This window comes from Sminthopsis crassicaudata, chromosome 1, assembly GCF_048593235.1.
Source record: "Sminthopsis crassicaudata isolate SCR6 chromosome 1, ASM4859323v1, whole genome shotgun sequence".
Taxonomy (NCBI): Eukaryota; Metazoa; Chordata; class Mammalia; order Dasyuromorphia; family Dasyuridae; genus Sminthopsis; species Sminthopsis crassicaudata.
The window spans coordinates 435819730-435846878 of record NC_133617.1 but is presented as its reverse complement, the minus strand read 5'-3'; the positions used below and the strand labels follow the sequence as shown (position 1 = coordinate 435846878).

The 27149-nt window shown below is 35.2% G+C and overlaps 1 protein-coding gene across 2 annotated transcripts in view; it reads left to right on the top strand.

Annotated features, from left to right (window-relative positions):
- The window catches only part of SNX29 (sorting nexin 29), a 653362-nt gene that overhangs the window by 402506 nt on the left and 223707 nt on the right, over window positions 1–27149 (top strand). For both annotated transcript variants that reach the window (XM_074280586.1, XM_074280587.1), the window contains exons 17-18: window positions 5890–5945; window positions 9056–9137. In XM_074280586.1, coding sequence (XP_074136687.1) covers window positions 5890–5945; window positions 9056–9137 — 138 coding nt within the window. The remainder of the gene's footprint in view (window positions 1–5889; window positions 5946–9055; window positions 9138–27149) is intronic.

The window sequence follows — 27149 nt, the reverse complement described above, 5'->3', positions numbered from 1 at the left end:
GTAGGATCTAACAACTTCATTAGATGTATGCTGCTGAAGAAAAAAGAAAAACAAAGGGGACTAGACTTTCAAACTGCCATCAACAGAAAAACAGAAGTTGGGTAGAGTGTTTGTGAAGTAGATGAGATCAGTTGATTTTTGTTTGAGATGTCAGCAAGACACCCATGTAGAAATGTCCATCAGGACTGTAGTTCTGGATATTCATTATGACTCAAAAAGTAGATTTGGGAATCATCTACAGAGACTTGATAATCAAAGTGATCCTAGAGGATGAGATCACCAGGAAAGACAGGATGAGATCACAAGGGAAGACCATGCACATGGCAAAGAGAAGCGAGCTATTTGGTGAATTCCTAAACTAAGTGGCTTCAGGGAGAACAGAGTATAAGGAGCAGTTAGGCTTGTGACAGAATAGGAAGAGTGCCTATAAAATATTATTGTGCAGTTAGCACTGGTGGCTTTATAAGAGACCTATATGAATATTCTTTCTAATGCCTCAGAGGACCAGGCTTTCACATGAACTTGGATGTTACTATATACATATTTTTAATATTTCACTTCTTTTCTTCATATCATTCCTACCTTTTGCCTTGAAATCTGCTTTCATAGTGCGTTTTATAAGATTATAAATTAGAACCCAAAAAATAGTGAATGTTTTCATTTATAATAATTAAGTGATAATTTCAAGTTTATAATCATTAAATTATGATTGATATGAAAGGTGAATCAGAAGACAGGCATATAGCACAAAGAATATGGTTTCCCTAGTAAGTGTAAGATATCCAGAATCTAAGAGATACATATTTTAATAGAAATATGGAATTTTATAACTGTATGGATATGTATATATATGTTGTGTTTAACATATACTTCAACATATTTAACATGTATTGGTCTACCTGCCCTCTAGGGGAAGGGGTAGGAGGAAGGAGAGGAAAAGTTGGAACAGAAGGTTTTGCAAGGGTCAATGCTGAAAAATTACCTATGCATATAGTAAATAAAAAGCTATAATTAAAAAAAAAAAAGAAATTCACTACATTAATCTGTCCAGAATGTGACTAAAAATAATGAGAGAAAAATATTTTAATCAAGAGAATTTTTATGCCTTTTTAAGATTAAGCCATCATTGCTAATCATTTCTATAATTACAAATTAATATCTGTCATTAAAAACAGCACATTGTCAATAATGCTACCATATCTTTGTTTCTTCACCTCTGCCTTTCTTTTTTTTTTTTTTTTTTTTTTTTTTTAATTTTTTATTTTATTTTATAATTATAACATTTTTTGACAGTACATATGCTTGGGTAATTTTTTACAACATTATCCCTTGCACTTACTTCTATTCAGATTTTTTCCCTTCCTCCCCCAACCCCCTCCCCCAGATGGCAAGCAGTCTTATATATGTTAAATATATTACAGTATATTCTAAATACAATATATGTGTGTAGAACCGAATTTTTTGTTGCACAGGAAGAATTGGATTCAGAAGGTAAAAATAACAGTTTACATTCATTTCCCAGTGTTCCTTTTCTGGATGTAGCTGGTTCTGTCCATCATTAATCAATTGGAATTGGATTAGCTCTTCTCTATGTTGAAGAAATCCACTTCCATCAGCATACATCCTCGTACAGTATCATTGTTGAAGTGTATAATGATCTTCTGGTTCTGCTCGTTTCACTCAGCATCAGTTGATGTAAGTCTCTCCAAGCCTCTCTGTATTTTTCCTGTTGGTCATTTCTTATAGAACAATAATATTCCATAACATTCATATACCATAGTTTACCCAACCATTCTCCAATTGATGGACATCCATTCATCTTCCAGCTTCTAGCCACTATGAAAAGGGCTGCCACAAACATTTTGGCACATACAGGACCCTTTCCCTTCTCTAGTAGTTCCTTGGGACATAAGCCCAGTAGTAGTATGGCTGGGTCAAAGGGTATGCACATTTTGATAACTTTTTGGGCATAATTCCAGATTGCTCTCCAGAATGGTTGGATTCTTTCACAACTCCACCAACAATGCATCAGTGTCCCAGTTTTCCCACAGCCCCTCCAACATTCATCGTTATTTGTTCCTGTCATCTTAGCCAATCTGACAGGTGTGTAATGATACCTCAGAGTTGTCTTAATTTGCATTTCTCTGATCAATAGTGATTTGGAACACTCTTTCATATGAGTGGAAATAGTTTTAATTTCATCATCTGAAAATTGTCTGTTCATATCCTTTGACCATTTATCAATTGGAGAATGGCTTGATTTCTTATAAATTAAAGTCAATTCTCTGTATATTTTGGAGATGAGGCCTTTATCAGAACCTTTAACTGTAAAAATTTTTTCCCAATTTGTTACTTCCTTCCTAATCTTGTTTGCATTAGTTTTGTTTGTGCAGAAACTTTTTAATTTGGTGTAATCAAAATGTTCTATTTTGTGATCAATAATGGTCTCTAGTTCTCCCTTGGACACAAACTCCTTCCTCCTCCACAAGTCTGAGAGGTAAACCATCCCATGTTCCTCCAATTTATTTATGATTTCATTCTTTATGCCTAAATCTTGGACCCATTTTGATCTAATCTTAGTATGTGGTGTTAAATGTGGGTCCATGCCTAGTCTCTGCCATACTAATTTCCAGTTTTCCCAGCAGTTTTTGTCAAATAATGAATTCTTATCCCAAAATTTGGGATCTTTGGGTTTGTCAAAGATTAGATTGCTATATATCTTGCCCTGTAAACCTAACCTATGCCACTGATCAACTAGTCTATTTCTTAGCCAATACCAAATGGTTTTGGTGATTGTTGCTTTATAATATAGCTTTAAATCAGGTACACTTAGACCACCTTCCTCTGACTTTTTTTTCATTAGTTCCCTTGCAATTCTCGACCTTTATTCTTCCATATGAATTTTGTTGTTATTTTTTCTAGGTCATTAAAATAGTTTCTTGGGAGTCTGATTGGTATAGCACTAAATAAATAGATTAGTTTGGGGAGTATTGTCATCTTTATTATATTCGCTCGGCCTATCCAAGAACACTTGAATGTCTTTCCAATTATTTAAATCTGACTTTATTTTTGTGGCAAGTGTTTTGTAATTTTGCTCATATAATTCCTGACTCTCCTTTGGTAGATATATTCCCAAATATTTGATACTATCGACTGTTATTTTGAATGGAATTTCTCTTTGTATCTCTTGCTGTTGGATTGTGTTGGTAATGTATAAAAATCCTGAGGATTTATGTGGATTTATTTTGTATCCTGCGACTTTGCTAAAATTCTGAATTATTTCTAATAGCTTTTTAGCAGAGTCTTTGGGGTTCTCTAAGTATACCATCATGTCATCACCTCTGCCTTTCTTGATGTGGCAGGAATTGTATTTTATTATAAATTGCTTAGTCAGAAGAGTAATCTTTTCTGTAATATTCTTCTCTAAAATGTAATGTGCTCTGGGAGCAGGTTTTTTGGGGGGCTTCTGGGAGCAGCTTTCGTTTCAGTTCAGTAATCACCACAAGTGCAGCCAAGAGTTAAAAGTCCAAATCCTTTATTATCTCCTTCAAAGTCTTGTCTCCTTCACTTGGGGCTTGGCTAATTTTTCTGGAGGCCTTTCGGATCTTGGAGAAGTGAAGGACGACAGCCTGCCACCAGTTCTCTGATCTTCCCTAGTTCTCCTTCTGGATGAGTTTGTCCGAGCTTATATCCTGTCTCATCATAGGTGTAAATCTTGTGGAACTATAGTAAGTACTAAGTGCAGGTACTGAACTAGAGAACTGTGGTACTGAACTAGAGAACTGTTAAGCACCATGCTAAACAACCATTGTCTCTATCAATTCCACTGACTTAAGAGCCTTGTTTCAAGTTCAGTCCCACAATACTTTTCAATTTATGTATGAAATAAGATAGAATTAAAAATTTGTAGCAATATAATCATATTGGTGCCTTTTATATATATATATATATATATATATATGTGTGTATGTATGTATACATATATATATATATATATATATGTATGTATATATATCTTCAAATCTATTTACTTAATCCTCATAGTATCCCTGAGAGAAATGTCTCCTGATTTCCTGGATCATGAAGTAGAAGCTAAGAGAGGAAAGAAATTGCTCAAGGCTTCCTTTCCAGTGTAATCCAGATATAAGTCTAGAGACTTGATTTCCAATTATGTCTTTTAAACTCTTACTCCTCTTCTCAATGATTTCTAGGAGTTGATTTCAAATGTAATTTTGGAGTTATGTCCCTGTTCCTAATGTTTAACCTGGCAGGATTCTATCATAATACTGATCTTTTGAAACAAGGATATTAACTATGTCTGTGTTGTGAGTAGAATTGGCATAGTTATAGAGGGAGTATATATGTATAATTGAACCTTAATTGTTTAAAGTTCAAAAGTTAAGAAGACCCACCCCAGTAACATCCCTTTATAGGGCATTTTATTTTGAGTAAGCTCAGTTTAACCACTTAAGACAAATGAATCTTAGGAGAACAAAGATCCTTGAGAATTTAATTTAGGATATCTGAATGGATCTACAGAGATTGTATTAGTACTATTATCGAATGACTATACTAGTCCTATTTTTAGATTTCCATGAAGGAGAGACCATAGTGAGAGTGAAATTATCTGATATAGTAGAAAGAATTTTAGAATTGGAGTCAAGAGGGACTTCATTTAATTCTGGCTCTTTCATTTTAGTTATGTCACATGGAAAAGTCATTTAGACTCTAAGCTAAGTTTTCTCATTGACAAAATGGGATTAATCATGCTTATATTACATCCCTCAAAATTATTATAAATTAAAAGCACTTTGTGATTGTAAGTAGTAGTAGGGATAGTAGCAGCATCAGTAATAGCTACTATTATTGTTATCACAGTAATGCATCCAGGTATATAATATCCATTTTGGTAGAAAGATAATCTGCTTTTCTAACCCAAATACTTCACATTCCAGTTTTGCCTATTTCCTTTTAATCTGTTCTCAGTGGAAATAGAAATAAGTTAACAGTTTTTATTTCTTCTCTTATTTAATCAACAACTCCATCATTCTGTTTTTCTTCTTGAAAATTCAGCAAAGTTTGACTTGGCCAAACCAAATTAGGAAGCTCAATCCAGAGATATATCCAGTACCTGATTCTGGGTTTTTGTATTGACATCAGGGCTTTGTTAGTAAAATACAGTTTCTTTAGGACTGGAAAGTTTCCTTTTCTGCTTTTGTGTTCTCTTTATCCAGCACTGTGTCTGGCACATGGTAGGCACTTATTAAATCACTGTTTATTGATTAATTGGTAGTTTCACTTTAACATATGATTATTCCCCTGATGATCCTGGGACTTATCATTGTCTTTGTACTTAATGGATTCCTGTGTGTAAATGGCAAGTAGTTTCTTTTATCCCTTCCTCTCTCTGAATCTTCAAACAGAGGATTTTCTGTATATTCCTTTTCATAAACATAAGCTCACTTATCATTTGGGGAAAATAGGGCTGTGATTAAGGTAGACATTGATATCTTATTTCTGCACACTGTGTATATGATACTGTGCCAGGTGTATTTTTCATTCACACATCTGAACCCCATCTACCTGGGATTATAATTAGCCTGTTATAGTTTCAAAATTACTCTCTTAATGCCTATGATTTCAGCAATAGGATTAGAACCATTTCCCTCTTTAAAGATAATTGAGATCTTTTACTGGTGGCATATTTTTAATACTACAATTTGCCCCCTTCCCATTATCCCCCAAATCCTTTATTGTTTTTCAGGAATGGCTTTTTAGTTGCATTCTTAAAGCAAAATGTTCAGGAATCATTCAGATGAAGAATTCTACCATCATGATGCATATACCATGGTAATAGTTATGCTTTTTCTTTCTCTCTTATGATGGCAGGTGCCTGGAGATTTGAGTCAAACATCTGAAGACCAAAGTTTGTCAGATTTTGAAATGTAAGTCTTAAAGAGGTACTTTACAATGGAAATTGTTTGATTTGATCAGCACCCAGTGCCAGGTTTATATCTGAGCTATTATACCATAAGAAGAAAAGAAATTATCCTTCCAATCTGAGTTGCTTATGACAAACATAATAATGGTATTTTGAATGTGTTTGTGTATATGCGCTTGTCCTTTTTTTATTTACATGACTTGGGTTTGAGAAGCTGACTTAGCTTTGACTTGTTTCAAGATTTAAGAAAAATAATAGCCAGAGACTAAAGCAAGAGTTTCATCATTTCCTATTAATCTCTGGTTGACTTATATCAAGGACCATCTTTTAGGCACTCTGTATTACCTATGAAAGGCTATAATTTAAGTGTTTACAAATAGAATTGTAGTGATTTTGTTTTGTGTAAGAGGATTGGCCTTGAACTTTGGTGTTATTTGCATGAATATTTCTTTAGAAGTATAATTTCTTCAAAATTTCAAGGGATAGTATTTTGAGACTTGGGAAGGATATTGGCAATTAGTACTTCTTTATCTTCCCCAGAGTGTATAACCTAGAAGAAAGGAATGAATGAATTTTTGCATTTGTATGCATAGAGCACAGAAACTTTTGATATTGATCTGGGACCGTTTCCAGATAATATCTAAGTTCTTTTACTTTTCTAAATCTCTGACCCAATGATCAATAAAATTATTCTACTAATAAAAACATAGCCATAAGAAGATTGTGGTTGAAGGTTTTCTAACCAGGAAGTTATACGATAAAAATGGTATTTTAGGGAAATCATTATGACAGTATATACAGAAAGCTTTGGAGAAGAGGCAGGGAGGCAGAAAGGTTAAGCTTGGCTTACATGATGAGTTTGAAATGATATGATGGTGGGGCAGCTAGGTGGTGCAGTGGATAGAACAGCAGCCCTGAATTCAGGAGGACCCGAGTTCAAATCTGGTCTCAGACCCTTAACACTTCCTAGCTGTGTGACCCTGTGCAAGTCACTTAATCCCAGCCTCAGGGGAAAAAAAAAAAAGAAAAAAAAGAAAGAAATGATATGATGGTACTTCAAGTGAGAAATTGATGATATGGAACTAGGTAGGGAAAATGTGAGGGATTGAAATATTAATTGGAAAAATCATCTTAATGAGATATAATTGAAGTCATGAGAACCATGGGAGGGAGAAAAAGAGCAAAAAGTTGCTGTGTGAATCCTGTGAGAATGCTTGTAGTTAGTGGTAGACAAGAAGAAAAGTATTCCCAAAGAATCAATCAGAAATTAATGCAGAATATTTGTAGAGTCAAAAGGAAGAAAAAGTTTTATTTTGATGTAGATTATAGACTTATTGTTTGTACTAAATGATAGAAATCAGGAAAAAAGTCCAAAAGACATGCTGAGTAAATTTTTAAAAAAATTAAGGAATAAAATGAGGTAGAAAATAAAATGCTTCTCCCCTCCTTCCATATCCCCTGTAGGGGAAGGCTTTTTATGTATATCTGAAGGCATATGATTAGTATCCATTGAAGATATTAAGAGGGATTGTTACCCGTAAAGGGTAGGTTTAAAACTGGTTAAGGAAAATGTTGTTCTCCACAAGCAAGATCCTTAGAGAGTACAATAAATGACCCATTTAAGGATAAACAACATGTATTTGTTCTAGGCCAGTTGTTCACATCTCTGAGACTTTCTTTAACAGACCTCTTATGGCTTGCATTTAAAGAAGCAAGATTGAAAGGAGTAGAAGACGCAAGTAATCCAATAGTAAGAAAGAAAGAATGGAATATTAAGAAAATGAAAGAATCTTATGGTATCAGGGCAGTACTGAGTTTTAACCATGTAGTCAAGACTTTGTTGATGTTATTGACTTATTTTAGTCATGTCTGACTGATTTCCATTTGGGGATTTCTTGGTGAAGGCTTACAATTTAATGGAGCCAAACAAGTTAATATCCTAAAGAAGGTAAAGTGGGAGTGGCTAAAAATGAGTGAAGTTTAAAACCAAATAGCAGATTCTATGGGTATCAGCTTTCCTAAAAGCTGATAACTAGATTCTGGTGATTTTAGAGAATTTAGGCTAAATGAAAACTCTCTCATCATTTATATGTGTGTATATATATATATATATATATATATTTTTTTTTTTTTTTTTTTTTTTTTTTCCTTCTGGGAGCTGTTGTTTCCTGAAACAGAATCCATGAGTGGTAGGCAATTCTGTAGTAAGAATTGAGACTATTTGTCCTGAAATCTGTATCATTTATAGTAAATTTTGACCCTTAAGAGGGTCTTTAAAGAAGATACTGGAATGACTTTCTAACTGCAGCTATCTTTATTAATAAAATACCTTGATTAGTTTTGTCCTGAAACATCTACATGGGAAAATTAAAGACCTTAGCTCTGGGAACTTGTACTTTTACAAAAGAAATTTCATTAGGCATTCAACCTGAATTGGAAGCTTCAAAATGCAGGCTGTATTTTGAGTGTTTGTGTATGTTTGAGTGGATGTGATCAATAAGTCTTATTTTCTTCTTGAAGTGGGTCACTACTGTAGAGCTGAGCTTAGATGAAATCCTGCCTCAGGAGATAACTATAAGTTGGAGTGTTGTTTTCCTGGTTAAAATAAAATGCTTTTTACTCTAGAGGTTGAGAGAACATTGCATCACAACTGCTTCCATGTTAAACATCTCAAATTATACTCTAAGTGCAAGAGTTAGAGAATTTTTATGACTGCTCTTTAGAGAGAACACTCTTGAAAATGCATTTACCACTACAACAGCTTTAATGAGCAGAAGGGTCTGATACCCCCACAACCATGCAATCCTGTTTTTATAGTTAGGACACAGTTGATTTTGAATTGTTCCCATTGCTTATAATGCTGTCTGCTCTGCTGTAATTTGGATCTAGCCATTAGTGAAGAAAAAAATACTTTTAAGCCAACTTTCCCATGAAGACAGTTTATAGACTGACACATTAAACTGAAATAGCTCTTACTTTAAAGAAAAACACATCTTTTTGTAAATTATTTTTCCCTCGTTTTAAGTTCAAGTGAAATCATTTAGTTTCAGAATTTTAAAACAGTGAGTGACAGTGACCCATTATGACCATTTTCTCTCCCTTTATTTTGGTTAGATCAAACCGAGCTCTGATAAATGTCTGGATTCCCTCTGTTTTTCTTCGAGGGAAGGCTGCAAATGCATTCCATGTATATCAGGTGAGTACCGTTATTCTTAGGCAAACTTCATAAACGTAATTAAGAAAAATCAAAATGTCTCTAATAGTATTTTATTGCTATCATACACAGTCTGTCTTAAAGTCAGAACATTAAATATATATAAATCAGATCCAATTCCTTCCTTGGCTTTCTTCTCTCTTTTCTCTGTATACCAACTCCCTGTATTCTTCATATCAAACCCACTGCAGGAAATCTTTTGCCTTTTAATTTTTTAGTCAGATAGTTCAGGCAAAAATTATTAAAAATTAAAAATATTAAAAATTAAAAAAAATTCCTTATGTTAATTAAACATAAGGAAGAAATATTCTGCCACTACTGGAGCCTGCTTGAAACCATGCTCTTGTTGACATATTAGAACATCAGTCTTCCACTATTATCAGTGGTAAATAAAGAGATGAATGGAAATGCCAATAGGTTCTAGTAATGGTGATAGAGTAGAATTATTCCATATTTTGTATGTTTTAGATTGTCCTACATACTTATATTATTTTCCCTTTTATACATTGAGACTAGTTAATACTTGGAGTTCTCATCTTTCAGGATTGATTTGTTTTGGGAATGTATTATTAGTGATCCACAGTAGAGATTGGTTGATTCTTTACTTTTGGAGTTGTAAATTGGATGATTCAAACTTCCAATGTTATCTTTTTATGGTGCCTTTCAAGAGTTCCATACTTAATTTTTTATGAACTATGTGAAAAATGTTAATGTGTAATATTTTTCTTACCTGGATGTTAAATAAATAAATTGTATGAATAGCAGGTTTAGATGCAGCTGCATATATATTTATTTGAGATCCTGCTTATAGAAATGATTTTTTTTCTTCTGCAGAGGAAAGTTATTTTATCTTTCATGTTAAGCTAGGCAATAATATCACTATAATAAAGATTGGAAAAAATCTGAAACCTGATTTAAAAAAAAAAAAAAGAAAAAGAAAATTAGAGAAAGCAGATTTCCAAATAACCTCTTCCATTCATTTCTCTTCTCACCTAAATCCTGAAAACATAACAAAAGAAACACAAATTCCCGAATTTCCTGCTGTCTGGATGTTTTCCTGTTCTGTTTTGAGATCATGAGAAAGCAGCAAGGTGTTGCTTGAAAAATGAAAAAAGAAAGCAAACACTTCTATTTTAAAATGAAATTAGAATGTTCCATCACCTGAGAGATTTCTGCAACCTTTAAGTACAAATAAGTGTTCTTTCATTAATTTTTCTTTGTCTAGAAGATATTTGGAAATTTTCAGTCTTTGAAAGTCAGATCAAGAATGAAATGGATACAGAAAATACGTAGTTGCCAGGGAGATGGTTTCTACAGCACTTAATAGCATTAAAGTTACCTCACTTCTCTTTTCTATATTCAGAGCTTTTTAGAGATTTGTCCATCCTTCCAGAGATTTGAGTATGCAACTCAGATTTAAGAAAAGAAAAGAAATGGTGCTTACTAAATGGCTTTTATTATTGGAAAAATTGCCCTTTTGAGATTTTGATATCTTTTTTTTGAGGTTGCTAAGTGTTGTCACAATACTTTTTTTTCAGTATTACTTTTGCCCATTTTCTAACGTTATCAACATAGTTACTAACATCAGTAACACAGTTACCGATCATTGTGTCTGATTAGTAATTGACAAGGCTACTCAATATATATTTAGAAGTATTTTGGAAAACTTTGCCTATGTGTCATTATGTTTTTGAAAATGGCCCTATCTGAAGTGAAAAGGAAATGACATCAAAATATCAGTGCTGACATATATTATGCCAAAGTGTACTGCCATTGACAATGCTGATTGTTTTTAATTTTGTCCCTGAAAGAAATGGATACCTTTTAGAAGCAAATATTATGTTTGTCAAGATGGTATAGAAGTAAATGTTGTTTGAAACTTATATTCCATTTTACATTGTATATGGGGCAGTTGGAATCATCTGCCTCTTTGTATGATATGCTTCAATATTTTAATGTGGCTGTAAGGAATGTTAACTTCTGTTGTTTTCATTTAAACTCAGTTTACTTTAAAAAAATGAGTAGTCATGATTTCTGAAAAGCATCTCTTTCAGCATTAGCTTCTTTCCCTGTAGAGAACAGAAAATCTTTGTTAAATGTTACTTAAAGTAAAGAAGACCTACTCAGTATTTAAATTTTGTAAAAAAAAAAAAAAAGTCAACATTGCTCTTGAAATAATTGTCCTAGTAGTTGTCCATCAGTTGTGAGATGGCTGAATAAGTTATGGTATATGAATGTTATGGAATATTATTATTTATAAGAAACAATCAGCAAGCTGATTTCAGAAAGACCTGGAGAGACTTATATGAATTGATGGATGCTATGTGAAGGGGGGGGTATAACCAAGAGAACATTGTATGTGATGATCAATTCTGATGGATGGGGCCAGTTTCAATAGACTTGTGATGGAGAGAGCCATCTGCTTTCAGAAAGAGGACTGTAGGGATTGAATGTGGATCATAACATAATATTTTTATCATTTTGGTTATTATTTGCTTGCTTTTTTTTTTCTTTTTTGATCTATTTTTCTTGTGCAACATGATAAATATGGAAACGTATAGAAGAATTGCATATTGGATTATTTGCTATCTAGGAAAGGCAGGGTAGGAGGAAAGGAGGGAGAAAAATTTAAAACACAAGGTTTTGCAAGGGTAAAGTTTGAAAACTCTCTTTGCATATATTTTGAAAATTAAAAAAAAACTATTATAAAAAAAAAAAGAAATAAAAATTGTCCTAGCTCAACATATTTATGGGGCTAAGGAAAATGATATCTTTCCTCTCTCTTTTAATAGTAAATCTTAGAGTATATAAGCAGGATACATTTTTTGGGTCAATTGATTATGCTTTTGGACATTACATTTTGGTTTTTCTCAAATATTGCTTTTTGTCTTCCTTTCCAAGATCAAAGATTTCCCCCATAGACACTTGTTTTTTATTTTACCTAGATGTCTCTCTTTTTATACTTTGTAGGTCTGTAGCTAGGAAGATAAAAAATTCATTAAGCAGAAAAATATGAAATTAAATTTGATGCAGAAATGTGAAAATTAATGGTATCTCTAGGAGTTGGCATAAATTTTTCTTTTCAGATAGATTCCATTCCAACTTTTTAAAAACAGGAACTTGATTGAGGCTTTACCAAATCTCTTTCTTTTTTTGTGTTGGGTCCCTTGTGATGTGACTTTTGTGTTTCACAGGAGTCCTAAATCCAACTCTGGATTTAATTTACCATTTGAGTCTTTGATTTTTCTGTTGTTTTTTAGCCAGCATTGGTTGGTTTGTGTGCTGTTATGATAAGATAAACTAGGGCAAAATCCATCTTTGTTCTTCCTATTACTCCCTCTCCCCTCAAGAACTTGACATGTAGTAAAACTTGGTCATTCATACAATTCTGGCACATTTAGTGGATTACAGCCAATAAATCTCTAGTCCATTTTTGCTCTTTTTATAGCTCCTGGGCTTGGAAGGCATAATGGAACAGGTCTAAAGAGTCTTATTTTCTTTCCTTAACTAATGGGGAATTACAAAAAGTCTCTGCCGCTTTTATTTTAAGTAGCAAACTTAATCATGAAAAGCAATTATTTTGTGCTTAACTGATTAGGAATTGGGGAAACCATTAAGCCTGATCAAATAGAAATAGTTATTTGTGAAATAATTGCATGTTTTCTGTGGTATATATTAGTTCTGTGGTATTGATTCCCCTTTCTTCTTTAGACCTCCATATCCAGCTTGTAAATTGGGGATAATCATTGTAGTTACTATCTTTCAGGAATGTGGTGCAGAAAGCACTTTGTCAACTTCAGAGCCTTTTACAAATGTGAATCATTATTGTTATTCATTATCAATTGGTCTAAGTTACCCAATATCCCTTGCATTCATTCCTTCTTCTTTATACCATACACTGTATTGACTGTGCTTTAAGGAACCATTGACTTTTGCCTATTAAATTATATGTAAACTATTTAGCCCATCATGCAAAATCTTCCAAAATTTGGCTTCAACCTGAATTTCCAGATTAATTTTGTTCTGCTTCTGTCAATCAGTCATTTTTCTGCTACATTTCTCACATCTGTTTCTTCTCATCTCACACAGCCACTATTACTCTAGTGCAGGCTCTCATTAACTTTCACTTGAATTATTTCATTAGTCTCTTAATTAACCTCTCTATCTTGTCTTTCCTATCTCTCATTTGATCTCTATACAGCTGCCAAAGTGATTTTCCTAAAGTACACTTCTGATCCTATCTTCTCCACCCCTGTATGTAGCTTAGGTTAGTGATACACTCAGCTTTTCCTATGTTACACTTTCACTGAGCAATGTAAATAGAACAAATATTGTTTTCTGATGTGGCCGCCTTTTAAGATCTCATGATATATGAGCCCTTTGATCTCAGAGATGAGATGAATGAGGTGGGAGACTCATAGAGTGTGAAAAGAGCTCCAGTTTATTTTGCTGATATACTTACTTACTGATATACATTTTTGCAAGCATAATCAGTACATGGACAACAGGCAATCCCCAGTCACCATTCAGAGAAGCAGTTCATGGGCTTTGAGTATGCATGGTATCTGCCAATGGGAGGAGAGCCAATCCAGCAATTCAGCAGCTCGCTCACAGATGAGAAGTCCTGTTCAGGCATCCCTGTTCACGTAGCCACTGGCTGTGACCCTCGGCTTACATTCCTTCCCATGATCACAAATCAATGCTCCTTGCTCAACAAGGGCATTTCTGCAATATGGCAGACAACTTATTGTGCATCAAAGGTCGAGGTGGCCTTAGCAATTTCCCCTTTTTATCTTTTAGATAAAAAATCCTTACTTGAGCTACAACCTCTGAAAGGATGGCAGAGAAAGATCTATAAAAGCATCCTAATATTACAGGGCAACAACAAAGCAGTAACAATGTAAGAACACACAGGGCAATCCATGATTCTAATTTTAACCACCAAGAAAGAGGTATTATAAAACCAATGTTTGATTTTTCAGCAACTGAATTCACATTGTAATTGAGCCCGGAGTTTCAATAACTCTATTTCTAATCCTATTTCAATGATACTTCTCTTTTTTCTAATGGGATTAAGGTCTGCTTCTCACTTTTTAAAAAAAAGTTTTAAATTAATTTTATAATTATAACATTTTTTGACAGTACATATGCATAGATAATTTTTTACAACATTATCCCTTGTACTCTTTGTGTTCTGAATTTTTCCCCTCCTTCCCTCCATCCCCTCCCCTAGATGGCAGGCATTCCCATACATATTAAATATGTTATAGTATATCCAAGGTATAATATATATGTGCAGAACCGAATTTTTTTGTTGTTGTTATTGTTGCAAAGGAAGAATTGGATTCGGAAGGTAAAAAATCAGCTGGGGAGAAAAACAAAAAAATGCTATCAGTTTACACTCATTTCCCAGTGTTCCCTCTCTGGGTGTAGCTGATTCTGTCCATCACTGATCAATTGGAATTGGATTAGCTCTTCTTTATGTTGAAGATATCCACTTCCATCAGAATATATCCTCATATAGTATTGTTATTGAAGTGTATAATGATCTCCTAGTTCTGCTCATTTCACTCAACATCAGTTGATGTAAGTCTCTCCAAGCCTCTCTGTATTCATCCTGGTGGTCATTTCTTACGAACAATAATATTCCATAACATTCATATACCATAGTTTACCCAACCATTCTCCAATTGATGGGCATCCATTCATTTTCCAATTTCTAGCCACTACAAAAAGGGCTGCCACAAACATTTTGGCACATACAGGTCCCTTTCCCTTCTTTAGTATTTCCTTGGGACATAAGCCCAGTAGTAACACTGCTGGATCAAAGGGTATGCACAGTTTGATAACTTTTTGGGCATAATTCCAGATTGCTCTCCAGAATGGTTAGATTCTTTCACAACTCCACCAACAATGCATCAGTGTCCCAGTTTTCCCACAGCCCCTCCAACATTCATCATTATTTGTTCCTGTCATCTTAGCCAATCTGACAGGTGTGTAGTGGTATCTCAGAGTTGTCTTAATTTGCATTTCTCTGATCAATAGTGATTTGGAACACTCTTTCATATGAGAGGAAATTGTTTCAATTTCATCATCTGAAAATTGTTCATATCCTTTGACCATTTATCAATTGGAGAATGGCTTGATTTCTTATAAATTAGAGTCAATTCTCTTTTTATTTTGGAGATGAGGCCTTTATCAGAATCTTTAACTGTAAAAATGTTTTCCCAATTTGTTACTCCCTTCTAATTTTGTTTTGTTTGTACAAAAGCTTTTTAATTTGATGTAATCAAAATTTTCTATTTTGTGACCAATAATGATCTCTAGTTCTCCTTTGGTAACAAATTCCTTCCTCCTCCACAAGTCCGATAGGTAAACTATCCTATGTTACTCCAATTTTTTTATGATCTCGTTCTTTATGCCTATCATGGACCCATTTTGATCTTATCTTAGTATGTGGTCTTAAGTGTGGGTTCATGCCTAATTTCTGACATACTAATTTCTAGTTTTCCCAGCAGTTTTTGTCAAATAATGAATTCTTATCCCAAAAGTTGGGATCTTTGGGTTTGTCAAACACTAGATTGCTATTTTTATTCACTATCTTGTCCTGTGAACCTAACCTATTCCACTGATCAACTAGTCTATTTCTTAGCCAATACCAAATGGTTTTGGTGACTGCTGATTTATAATATAATTCTAGATCAGGTACAGCTAGGCCACCTTCATTTGATTTTTTTTTCATTACTTCCATTGAAATTCTCTATCATTTGTTCTTCTATTATGAATTTTGTTATTTTTTCTAGGTCATTAAAATATTTTCTTGGGAGTCTGATTGGTATAGCACTAAATAAATAGTTTAGGAAGTGTCATCTTGATTATATTTGCTCACCCTATCCAAGAGCACTTAATGTCTTTCCATTTATTTAAATCGGACTTTATTTTTGTGGCAAGTGTTTTGTAATTTTGCTCATATAATTCCTGACTTTCCTTTGGTACTTATATTCCCAAATATTTTATGCTATCGACCATTATTTTGAATGGAATTTCTCTTTGTATCTCTTGCTGTTGGATTGTGTTGATAATGTATAAAAATGCAGAGGATTTATGTGGATTTATTTTGTATCCTGCAACTTTGCTAAAGTTGTGAATTATTTCTAATAGCTTTTTAGCAGAGTCTTTGGGATTCTCTTAAGTATACCATCATGTTATCTGCAAAGAGTGATAGTTTGATTTCCTCATTACCTACTACTCTATTTCCTTTCATCTCTTTCTCGGCTCTTATTGCCGAGGCTAGCATTTATAGTACAATATTGAATAATAATGGTGATAGTGCACAACCTTGTTTCACTCTTGATCTTACTGGGAAAGATTCTAGTTTATTGCCATTACATACGATGTTTACTGACGGTTTTAAATATATGCTCCTTATTATTTTAAAGAATAGTCCATTTATTCCTATACTCTCAAGTGTTTTTAGTAGGAATGGATGTTGGATTTTATCAAATGCTTTTTCTACATCTATTGAGATGATCATATGGTTTTTGTTAATTTGGTTATTGATATAGTCAATTATGCTAATAGTTTTCCTAATATTGAACCAGCCCTCCATTCCTGGTATAAATCCCACTTGGTCATAGTGTATTATCCTGGGGATGATTTTCTGCTTTTGCTAATATTTTATTTAAGATTTTAGCATCAATATTCATTAGGGAGATTGGTCTATAATTTTCTTTCTCTGTTTTCAACCTACTTGGTTTAGGTATCAGTACCATGTCTGTGTCATAAAAGAAATTTGGTAGGACTCCTTCAATCCCTATTTTTTCAAATGGTTTATATAGCATTGGAGTTAGTTGTTCTTTAAATGTTTGGTAGAATTCACATGTAAATCCATCTGGTCCTGGGGATTTTTTCTTAGGGAGTTGGTTAATAACTTATTGTGTTTCTTTTTCTGAAATGGGACTATTTAAACTATTTACTTCTTCCTCTGTTAATCTGGGCAAGCTATATTTTTGAAGGTATTTTTCCATTTCATTTAAGTTATTGAATTTATTGGCATAAATAAAGTTGGGCAAAGTAGCTCCTAACTATTGTTCTAATTTCTTCTTCATTAGTGGTGAGTTCTCCCTTTTCATTTTTAAAAATAACAATTTGCTTTTCCTCTTTCCTTTTTTAAATCAGGTTTACTAAGGGTTTGTTTATTTTGTTGGTTTTTTCATAGAACCAACTCTTAGTTTTATTAATTAATTCAATAGTTTTTTTTACTTTCAATTTTATTAATCTCACCTTTTATTTTTAGAATTTCAAGTTTCATGTTTGTCTGGGGTTTTTTAATTTGTTCCTTTTCTAGCATTTTTAGTTGTAAGCCCAATTTGTTGACCTTCTCTTTCTCTATTTTATGCAAGTAGGTCTCTAGAGATATAAAACTTCCCCTTATTACTGCTTTGGCTGTATCCTACACATTTTGGTATGATGTCTCATTATTGTCATTTTCTTGGGTGAAGTTATTAATTATGTCTATGATTTGCTGTTTTACCCAATCATTCTTTAGTATAAGATTATTTAGTTTCCAATTATTTTCTGGTCTTTTTCCCCTGGCTTTTTATTGAATGTAATTTTCATTGCATTGTGGTCTGAAAAGGATGCATTTACTATTTCTGCCTTACTGCATTTGATTTGAGGTTTTTATGTCCTAATATATGGTCAATTTTTATATAGGTTCCATGAACTGCTGAGAAGAAAGTATATTCCTTTCTGTCTCCATTTAGTTTTCTCCAAAGATCTATCATATCTAACTTTTCTAGTATTCTATTTACCTCTTTGACTTCTTTCTTATTTATTTTGTGGTTTGATTTATCAAATTCTAAGAGTGCAAGGTTGAGATCTCCCACTATTATAATTTTGCTGTCTATTTCTTTTTGCAGCTCTCTTAATTTCTCTTTTAAGAATTTAGATGCTGCACCACTTGGTGTGTATATGTTTAATATTGATACTGCCGGGGCAGCGAGGTGGCGCAGTGGATATAGCACCAGCCCTGAATTCAGAAGGACCTGAATTCAAATCTGGTCTCAGACACTTAACACTTCCTAGCTGTGTGACCCTGGGCAAGTCACTTAACCCTAGCCTCAGGGGGGGGGAAATATATATTGATACTGCTTCATTATCTATGCTACCCTTTAGCAAGATATAATGCCCTTCCTTATCTCTTTTAATTAGATCAATTTTTGTTTTTGCTTGATCTGAGATGAGGATGGCTGCCCCTGCTTTTTTGGCTTCATCTGAAGCATAGCAGATTCTGCTCCACCCTTTTACTTTTATTCTGAATGTATCACCCTGTTTCAGGTGTGTTTCCTGTAAACAACATATAGAAGGATTCTGGCTTTTAATCCAGTCTACTAACTTGTTTCCTCTTTATGGGGGATTTTACCCCATTCACATTTATGGTTAGAATGACTAATTCTATATTGCTTACCATCTTGTTAACCCCTGCTTATGCTTTCTTACCATTCTGTTAACCCCTGCTTATGCTTTTCTCCTTTCCTTCCATCTTACCCCCCTCCCCAGTATTAAACTTGTGAGCACCTCTTCCTTTTCACAGCCCTCCCTTTTTAGTATCCCTCTCCCATCTTAAAGTTCCTCCCCCTATTTTGCCCCTTTTCCTCACAATTTCTGTATTTCCTTTCCCTTAGCTTACTCCTTCCCACCCACTTTTCAATGAAGTGGAAGAAGTTTCACCATAAATTGAATATGTCAATTGATACTATGTTCATCCCGCTCCTTTCTTTCTCTCATATATAATGTTGCCTTTGCCTCTTCTTGAGATATAGTACCACCACTTTACTGGTTTTTTATGATATAATTTCCTTTCCACCTCTGGTTTATAGGACAAATTATACATGTGTTCTTTACATATTTTACCTTTTTAGAAATCTCTTGAGTTCTCTATTTGAAGATCAAACATTTTGTGTAGGTCTGGTTTTTTCATTGAGAATAGATGGAATTCATTTATTTCATTAAATGTCCATTTTCTTCCCTGGAAAACGAGGCTCATTTTTTGCTGGGAATTTTGCTATTCTTTGCTGCATACCAAGTTCCTTAGCCTTTTGGAATATCATATTCCAGGCCCTTCGTTCCTTTAATGTGGACGCTGCTAGATCCTGGGTTATCCTTATTGTGGCTCCTCTATATCTGAATTGCTTTTTTCTAGCAGCTTCCAATATTTTTTCCTTTGTCTGTTGGTTCTTGAACTTGGCCACTATATTTCTTGGCGTTTTGATTTTAGGGTCCCTTTTAGGTGATCGATTAATTTTTTCAATGTCTATTTTAACCCTCTGTTTCCAAAACATCTGGGCAGTTCTCTTTGATAATTTCTAGGAAAATAGTGTCCAGGCTCTTTTTTTCCTCACATTTTTCAGGGAGTCCTATTATTCTCAAATTGTCTCTCCTGGATCTGTTTTCCAGGTCTGTTGAGTTTGCAATAATGTACTTGACATTCTTTTCACTTGTTTCATTTTCTGGTTTTGCTTGGCTACTTCTTGGTTTCTCCTTGAATCATTCATTTCTACTTGTTTGAGTCTAATTTTCAATGATGTATTTTCTTCACTCACTTTTTTATATCTTTTTGTAATTGTCCAATTGAGTTTTTACGTGAGTTTTTTTTTTCTTCTGCGGAATTTTTTTTTATTTCATCCATTTTATTTTTTAGAGAGCTGCTTTGTTTTTCCAGCTCACTAATCCTGTTTTCCTTGGAGCTGTTTACCTTTTCCAACTTGCTAATTTTGTTTTTCAATGATTTCTTTATCCACTCTGTCTTTGAATGCATGGAATGACTTCTCCAGGCTCTCTTGCTAAGCTTCCCTTTCCTTTTCCCATTTCTCTTCTAGCTCTCTTGTGAGAGGCTTTTTGATTTCCTCTATGAGATTTTTTTGTATTGAGGAGCAGATCATATCCCCCTTAGGGGATTCCTCCGGAGACAATCTGCTTTTAATCTCCTCAGAGTTTGAAGTCTGCTCTTTATCCATACAGAAGCTGTCATTGGTTAGAGCCCTTTTAAATTTTTTGTTCATTTTGTCAGAGAGGGAATCGAAGAAAACAAATTGATAAGAGAAACAATTGCTCTGTTTGAGGGGATGGGGCTGGATGGTGTTTACGAGCTTTCTCTACAGACTGTGGGAGACAGCAGCGAGGTACTAGCAGGACAGAGATGGCTGTGCTGCTCTGAGAACGCGCTGAGTCACTCTGGGTGGGGGTGGCCGGTCCTAAGAGACCCTAGTTTTCCGGGGTTTTATTCTTTACTTCAGGTGTTTACACCTTCTCTGCTGATTCTAGCTTGCTGCTGAGACGGAATTTCCACACTGGGGTAAAGTTCGTTTTCCAGAAATGGAAAAGATCTCCCTCCTTCCCCCTCAGGTCTGCACAGTATGAGCTGCCTGCCTTGCTCTTGATGTTTGCCCACAGGCTGTCCCTGGTTTGTTCTTCCCCTCCCTGGAGCAAACACAGACCTTCTCTGGTGAATTTCAAGGATGTCTTCTGTTGGTGATTATTTGTTTGTTTCTTTTCTGGTCAAGCATTAACTCCGAGGCTTGTCATGAAGTAAGTCCTGAGAGAGAAGCTCAAGCAGCTGTCTGCTAGTCAAGAGCTCAAGCAGCTGTCGGCCTCCTCTCTACCATATTGGCCGGAAGTCCATTTCTGATTTTCACTGAATTATTTTCTTCACTTAATTTTTAAATAATTTTTTTCTAATTGTCCAATTTAATTTTTAAGTGAGTTGTTTTGTTCTATGGAATTTTTTTTTTCCATTTCACCAATTTTATTTTTTAAAGAACTATTTTCTTTTTCCAACTCACTAATTCTGTTTTTCAAGTTTTTATTTCTTTATCCACTCTATCTTTAAAGCTGTTTGCCTCCTCTCCGCCATCTTGGCCAGAAGTCCTCTTTCTCACTTTTGACAGGAAGCATTGATACATGAGCTCTAGGGATCACAAATACAGTAGGATTTTCAATTTCAGTATACAATTCCAACAGGTAACATTGTAAAAATCTAATGTTTCTTTGGTAATAGTTACAGTCTCCCAACATAATAATATTTCCCTCCCAGACAGGCTGGTTGTATAAAGCTGGTATTCAGTTCTCCTGCCATTTCTCCAAAGACCAGGTCCCAACATGTTTTTCCCTGTGCCAAACTGCCGGCCCAATTCTTATGTGAAAAAAATGTGTCCTATGGAGGCTTGTGTGGGGCCAACCTGATGATCCATTATTTAGAGAGACACATCACTGCCACGGTCCCATGGATGAGGGTGTCGCTTTGACAGGGCGTCCCCTGCCTGCTCAGCACATGTCACATGACACCCTGCTCCCCATGAGACAATTCTAGGCCATGGTGGGTCCAGCCCATATTTTGGCCTCTTTTGCCAGTCCTGATTGTGTGTAGCGCAATCCCATATATACAGAAAACATCTATCTAGTGGTCTTTGGGCACGTCTTCTCCTCCTGTTGGATGAACGCCTCTTCTTCCTTCTTTTTATCTTTCAAAAGTGAAAGTTAAATTTTATTTATTTATTTATTTTTTTTTTTAATTCATTTTTCCAAATTATCCCCTCCCTCCCTCCACTCCCTCCCCCCGATGGCAGGTAATCCCATACATTTTACATGTGTTACAATATAACCTAGATACAATATATGTGTGTAAATACCATTTTCTTGTTGCATATTAATTATTAGCTTCTGAAGGTATAAGTAACCTGGGTAGATAGACAGTAGTGCTAACAATTTACATTCACTTCCCAGTGTTCCTTCTCTGGGTGTAGTTATTTCTGTCCATCATTGATCAACTGGAAGTGAGTTGGATCTTCTTTATGTTGAAGATTTCCACTTCCATCAGAATACATCCTCATACAGTATTGTTGTTGAAGTGTATTGATCTTCTGGTTCTGCTCATTTCACTCAGCAACAGTTGATTTAAGTCTCTCCAAGCCTCTCTGTATTCCTCCTGCTGGTCATTTCTCTGTAAGAACTATTTTAATATTTTTGAGGTATATGAGGGTCCATTATCAGTCTTTATGGTGTGTGGGATACCTATAGAGGCAAAACAGTGAAATAGGTGAGTTATTACATGTGAAGCAGTTTCCCCTCATTGAAAGGATGCAGATACAAAGCCTGAATAACTATCAACTGTAACATGAATGCATGTTTTTCCCATATGTGTAACATCAATTTGCCATATATCATTTGGCCTATTATTATCTCTGGGGTTAGTCCCCAGCCCTACAGGTCATTGAGAATTATATGTTGGTACTAAGAAAGCAAATTTATCTATATCCTCAGGGTGAAGAGGGATAGAGTAAAAGCAATCCTTAATATTTATTATCCATAAGGACCATTCCCTGGGGATCATGTTTGGGGATGGTAAACCTGCCTGTAAAGAACCCATGTCTTTCAAAACTGGTTTAACTTGTATCAAATCTGTCAACATTCTCCATTTACCAGATTTTTTTCTTTATAACAAATCCAGAGGAGTTCCACTGGCTATTTCTTTCCTCAATATATCCCAATTTTAATTGTTCTTGTACTAATTGATGTAGAATGGCTTTTTTCTCTTTGAACAGGATCCATTGCTCCACCCATACCAGTGTGTTGGTAGTTGTAAAGGTCCGGTCATCTCTTAAGTTGAGACCGCCGTCTCAACTGAATCTCTCAGCCCGACTAATTCCTTGCCCCCTACTGCCCTCCTCTTTTATCCTAGCAGAGAATGGGCTAGTGAGAAGTCAACAGGGCTTGTGAGAAATACTTCAACCAATGAACTTGCTCCTCTTAAAGATACGAACTCTTTTAAACATGTAAATTCTCCCCCAGAAGTCCAAAGGTGCAAACTCCTTTCAAAGGCCTGAACCAAAGGTGTGAATTCTGAGCTAGAGAATTGTTTAGACAACCTGAGTTCTCACCTTGTAATCCTAGCAGGTAGTCATTTTTAGAGTGATGGAAGCTGCAGTAGCACTGACCCCTCCTAAAAATCTGTGGTAATTTTCATCCCTAATTGATGCAATATATCCCTACCCCAAAAGTTAATATGTAAGCCAACTATTATTAAAGGAAAAATGGTTTTTGTCTTTCCATCTTTTTGCCAATTTACCAGTTCAGCAGACATTAAAGCCTCCTTATTGCCTCTATCCCTGTGACTCTATTGTTAGCTGAAGTCATAAGACACCATTGAGAAGCAGCCACAACAGTTCTGTCAGCTCTAGTGTCTTATTAATCCTTCAACCTATTGGTTATTAAAAGTAAGGGTTCGTATTGCCTGAGTGAGTGTGATAGCCTTTGTAAAATATGTATGTACAATGGCCTTTGACTTTGGATTCATCTGTGGGGCTAACTGGCATTTATTATCTTCTGTTTTAACTGTAAATTCAAATGGAATGACTATTCCTTGAACTATACATTATCTCTTGTTAAGATATATTTCAATATTGTCAGTGTCAATCATAGTACAGACATAGCACTTCCTCATATATTTGTATGATTAGGATAGCTAATGAATCTCTGGTACTGTTGAATGGACACTTCACAAACAGCATGAGGGGATAGGTGATAATAATCATTGCTCTTGAGTTTTAGTACTCTGATTGTCTCTTGGCATCTAAAGCTGCATACCTGTTCCTCCATTCCTGATTTATATCTGTCCCTACTTGAGTTGTCATTCCCCAAGTTGGTTTTGGGGCCCCAGTGCTGCTAAGTTTCTCAAAATATAACTTCATGTTTGCTCCAGGAGCAAACTGAGCAGCAGTCAACCAAATCTGTTCTAAAAATTCCGTCATCCAGAACACTGCCTGGCTTGGAGTCAACACTGCATATGTGAGTGCTTTCCAATCACTGGTGGACAAAACTGCCCATGACATTGTTTCAAATTGTAACATAACATAACAAAAGGTACAATGGGTCCATATTTATGAACTGAGTTTTTAAGTTGGGTTAGAATTTTAAAGGGAAGTGGTTCATGTTTGCTGCTTCTCTGCCCTGGGTTAAAAGGGTCATCCTCTTCTATAACAGGATATGATTCTTTCCACCCCTCCATGTCTTTTTCTTGATCTCTACCCAGCTGCAAAACTTTTTGAAGTGAAGATAAAGAATATAACTGATTACCTTTTGCTTTTTGTCCGCTAAGTGTCACTGTGGTTTTTGTTTTATATTTCTCATCCTGCTTTTCCTCAGTTCTTATTTCATTTTTTTATATTAGGAGATTCTTTGAAAGGTTGTAGGTCTGGATAAGGTGGGGTTGAAGGTGGTGGAGAAGAGGAGAAGCCATTCAAAATCATCTTGCTCAGGAGAGGAAGAGAGGCTCTTCTGTCTGTGCTCCAAGTGTAAATTTCCTGAACTCCTTTTCTAATTCTGATTTCAGACTGTGTTTAATGAGATTATATATAGTAAAATAACTTTTCTGTATTTTTCTTGGGCATTGTTTATCAAAAGCAGTGAGCTGTTCACCAAAAACAATCCATCTGTCACAATTATAATAGCCCTCCTCAAGTAACCATGGAGAAGTTTTGTAAACAATGTCCAGGAAATTTCTAATATCTCTTAATTAAACTGTGCACCCCTGCATTTATATATAGTCTTGACATATACTTCCCTGTCTGAAGGGAGTAGGGTGTCTACTTTCTGCCCCATTAGGTTACTAACCATCTCTGCTGCACTCTGCCTGGTCCAGAGTCTGCAGTTCGGCAGGTTCTCCCTCTGGAATCCTCGTAGAGTTTGTCTTGACCATGTAGTAGTGTTTGACTGTGAAGTGGTCGCTCCGGTACCCTTCCAGGTAGCTATCCCTGTTCCCCAGGAGCCAGTTATTGTGGCCGTCTTTTGAGAGCTCATGGCATATGAGCCCTTTGATCTCAGAGGCAAGATGAATGATGTGGAAGACTCATAAAGTGCCTAAAGAGCTCCCGTTTATTATGCCATGGAGCCTTGTTGCCATACATTTTTGAAAGCATGATCAGCACGTGAACAATAGGCAATCCCCAGTCACCATTCAGAGAAGCAGCTGGTGGACATTGCATATGCATGGTATCTACCAATGGGAGGATAGATCCAACAGTTTTCATAGTCATATTTACATATTTCCTTAATTAATCACAGAGAATATAGTCACCTTGTAATTTAATTAGAAGTTTTAACAAAACAAAGGAATTTTAATGAAATAATGAGAGAATTCAAGACAAGCCATAGTTTTCTCTATTTTTCTAAAAGGAAAAATGTCTTAAATCATTTTCATAGTCTTGACTTACAGTTTACATAGAATCTTTCTTCTCATTGCTCACTGAGACAACCTTTTCTTAAATATTAGCAAGAGTGGGCTTTAGAAAAAGTCATTCTACAGTGATGGTAGCTATATATATAAATAGTACTTTGATGGCCCCTGGGCTTTATCAGTGTGGGTGCTCCCTCTCTTGGTTCCGATCACAGAATTTCCAAGCTTCTGTATCCTGCATGGTTTTAATCCATGTAATCTCACAAATCTTTCTTAGAGAATGAACCCAAAGCTCTTGCTGATCTTCCTTAGCTTTTTTTTAAAAGCTGAAGGCCCAGTTGTAGCACTGTCCTTTAACCTCTTTTACCACTCACTAAATGCAGAGATCCATGCCATCAACAAAAGCTATAATTGGGGCAGCTAGGTGGCACAGTGGATAGAGCAGCAGCCTTGAATTCAGGAGGATCCGAGTTCAAATGTGATCTCAGACACTTAACACTTCCTAGCTGTTTGACCCTGGGCAATTCACTTAACCCCAGCCTCAGGGGAAAAAAAAAAGCTATAATTACTAAAGGAGAAATAATGGGTAGTTTGGGAATCTGTAATTATTCCAACTTAGAATATGTTAGGAAACAGAGAACAGCTGTGGATAGTCTGATGTGCTACATACATGTTGGTAGAACAAATTATGCAGGGTTCACAGAAAGATTAGATGACAATCTATTGACAAAATTCTACAGGAAAAGTAAGTCCATGGGAGATGGGACATTCTGGTGAAAATAACAACATGAAGAAATACTATTGGAGTTCCTCTGGCTAACAAAGATCTACAGGGGCAGCAAATGTAAAAGTGATAGAGAAGACCAAATTAATAAAAACAGTAACTCTTTCACTAATTCAGGACTTCATAGATGGTAGCCAAAAGCCTGTTAGTTCTTGGAAAAGGAGGGGACAGGTTGAGGAGATAAAAAACATTCCATTAAACAGGGCATAAGCCTATAGGAGCTCTAAATAGAATCACATACGTAGGTTTGGAAGCTTGATTGATCACTAATAAATGGGACCTCAGGCCCACAGGAGCTCTTATCTGGCATGTACCAGTGTTGTATGAAGCCATTCTGAATTCATCTCTGAAACTTGGAGCTGAAACAGGGAACAGAGCTAGAACCAGATAGATCACCCTACAAAGATGAACAGGACTGGGAAGTTCACTTGAAACTCCAGGAGTATATGGAGCCAACTCAACCCCTAAGTGCATTTATTAAACTTTCAATTGACACAAAACTGAGATCTCTCTCAAGAGACTAAATGCTAAGCTGAAATCTAATAACATAATAGGAATACACATAAAAGCTCTCTCAAAAACCAGCTTCTTAAGTACAAAATGAGGGAAGCAAGGTTAGATAGTTTATCTGAAAAAAATCTGGGAGTTCTAGTGGACTATAAGCTTAATATAAACCAGTAGTGTAATCTGGCAGCCAAAAATGCTAACCAATATGGTCCTAACTTGCGTTAATGACAGAGTTTCCAAAAAAGAGGAAGGTGACATTCAGACCACATGTGGAGTATTATATTTGTTTCTGGGCAGGACATTTTTTTGAAGAGATGAAAAACAGTATGATCAAAGACTACGAGCAACTGAAGGAACTAAGTCTACTGAAATGGGAAGAGACTTAGGAGAGAGATTTCCCAATGTCTGAAGGGTGTAATATGGAAGAGAGATTACACTTGTTCTGTTTTGCTCTAGAAACAGAAAGGGAAAG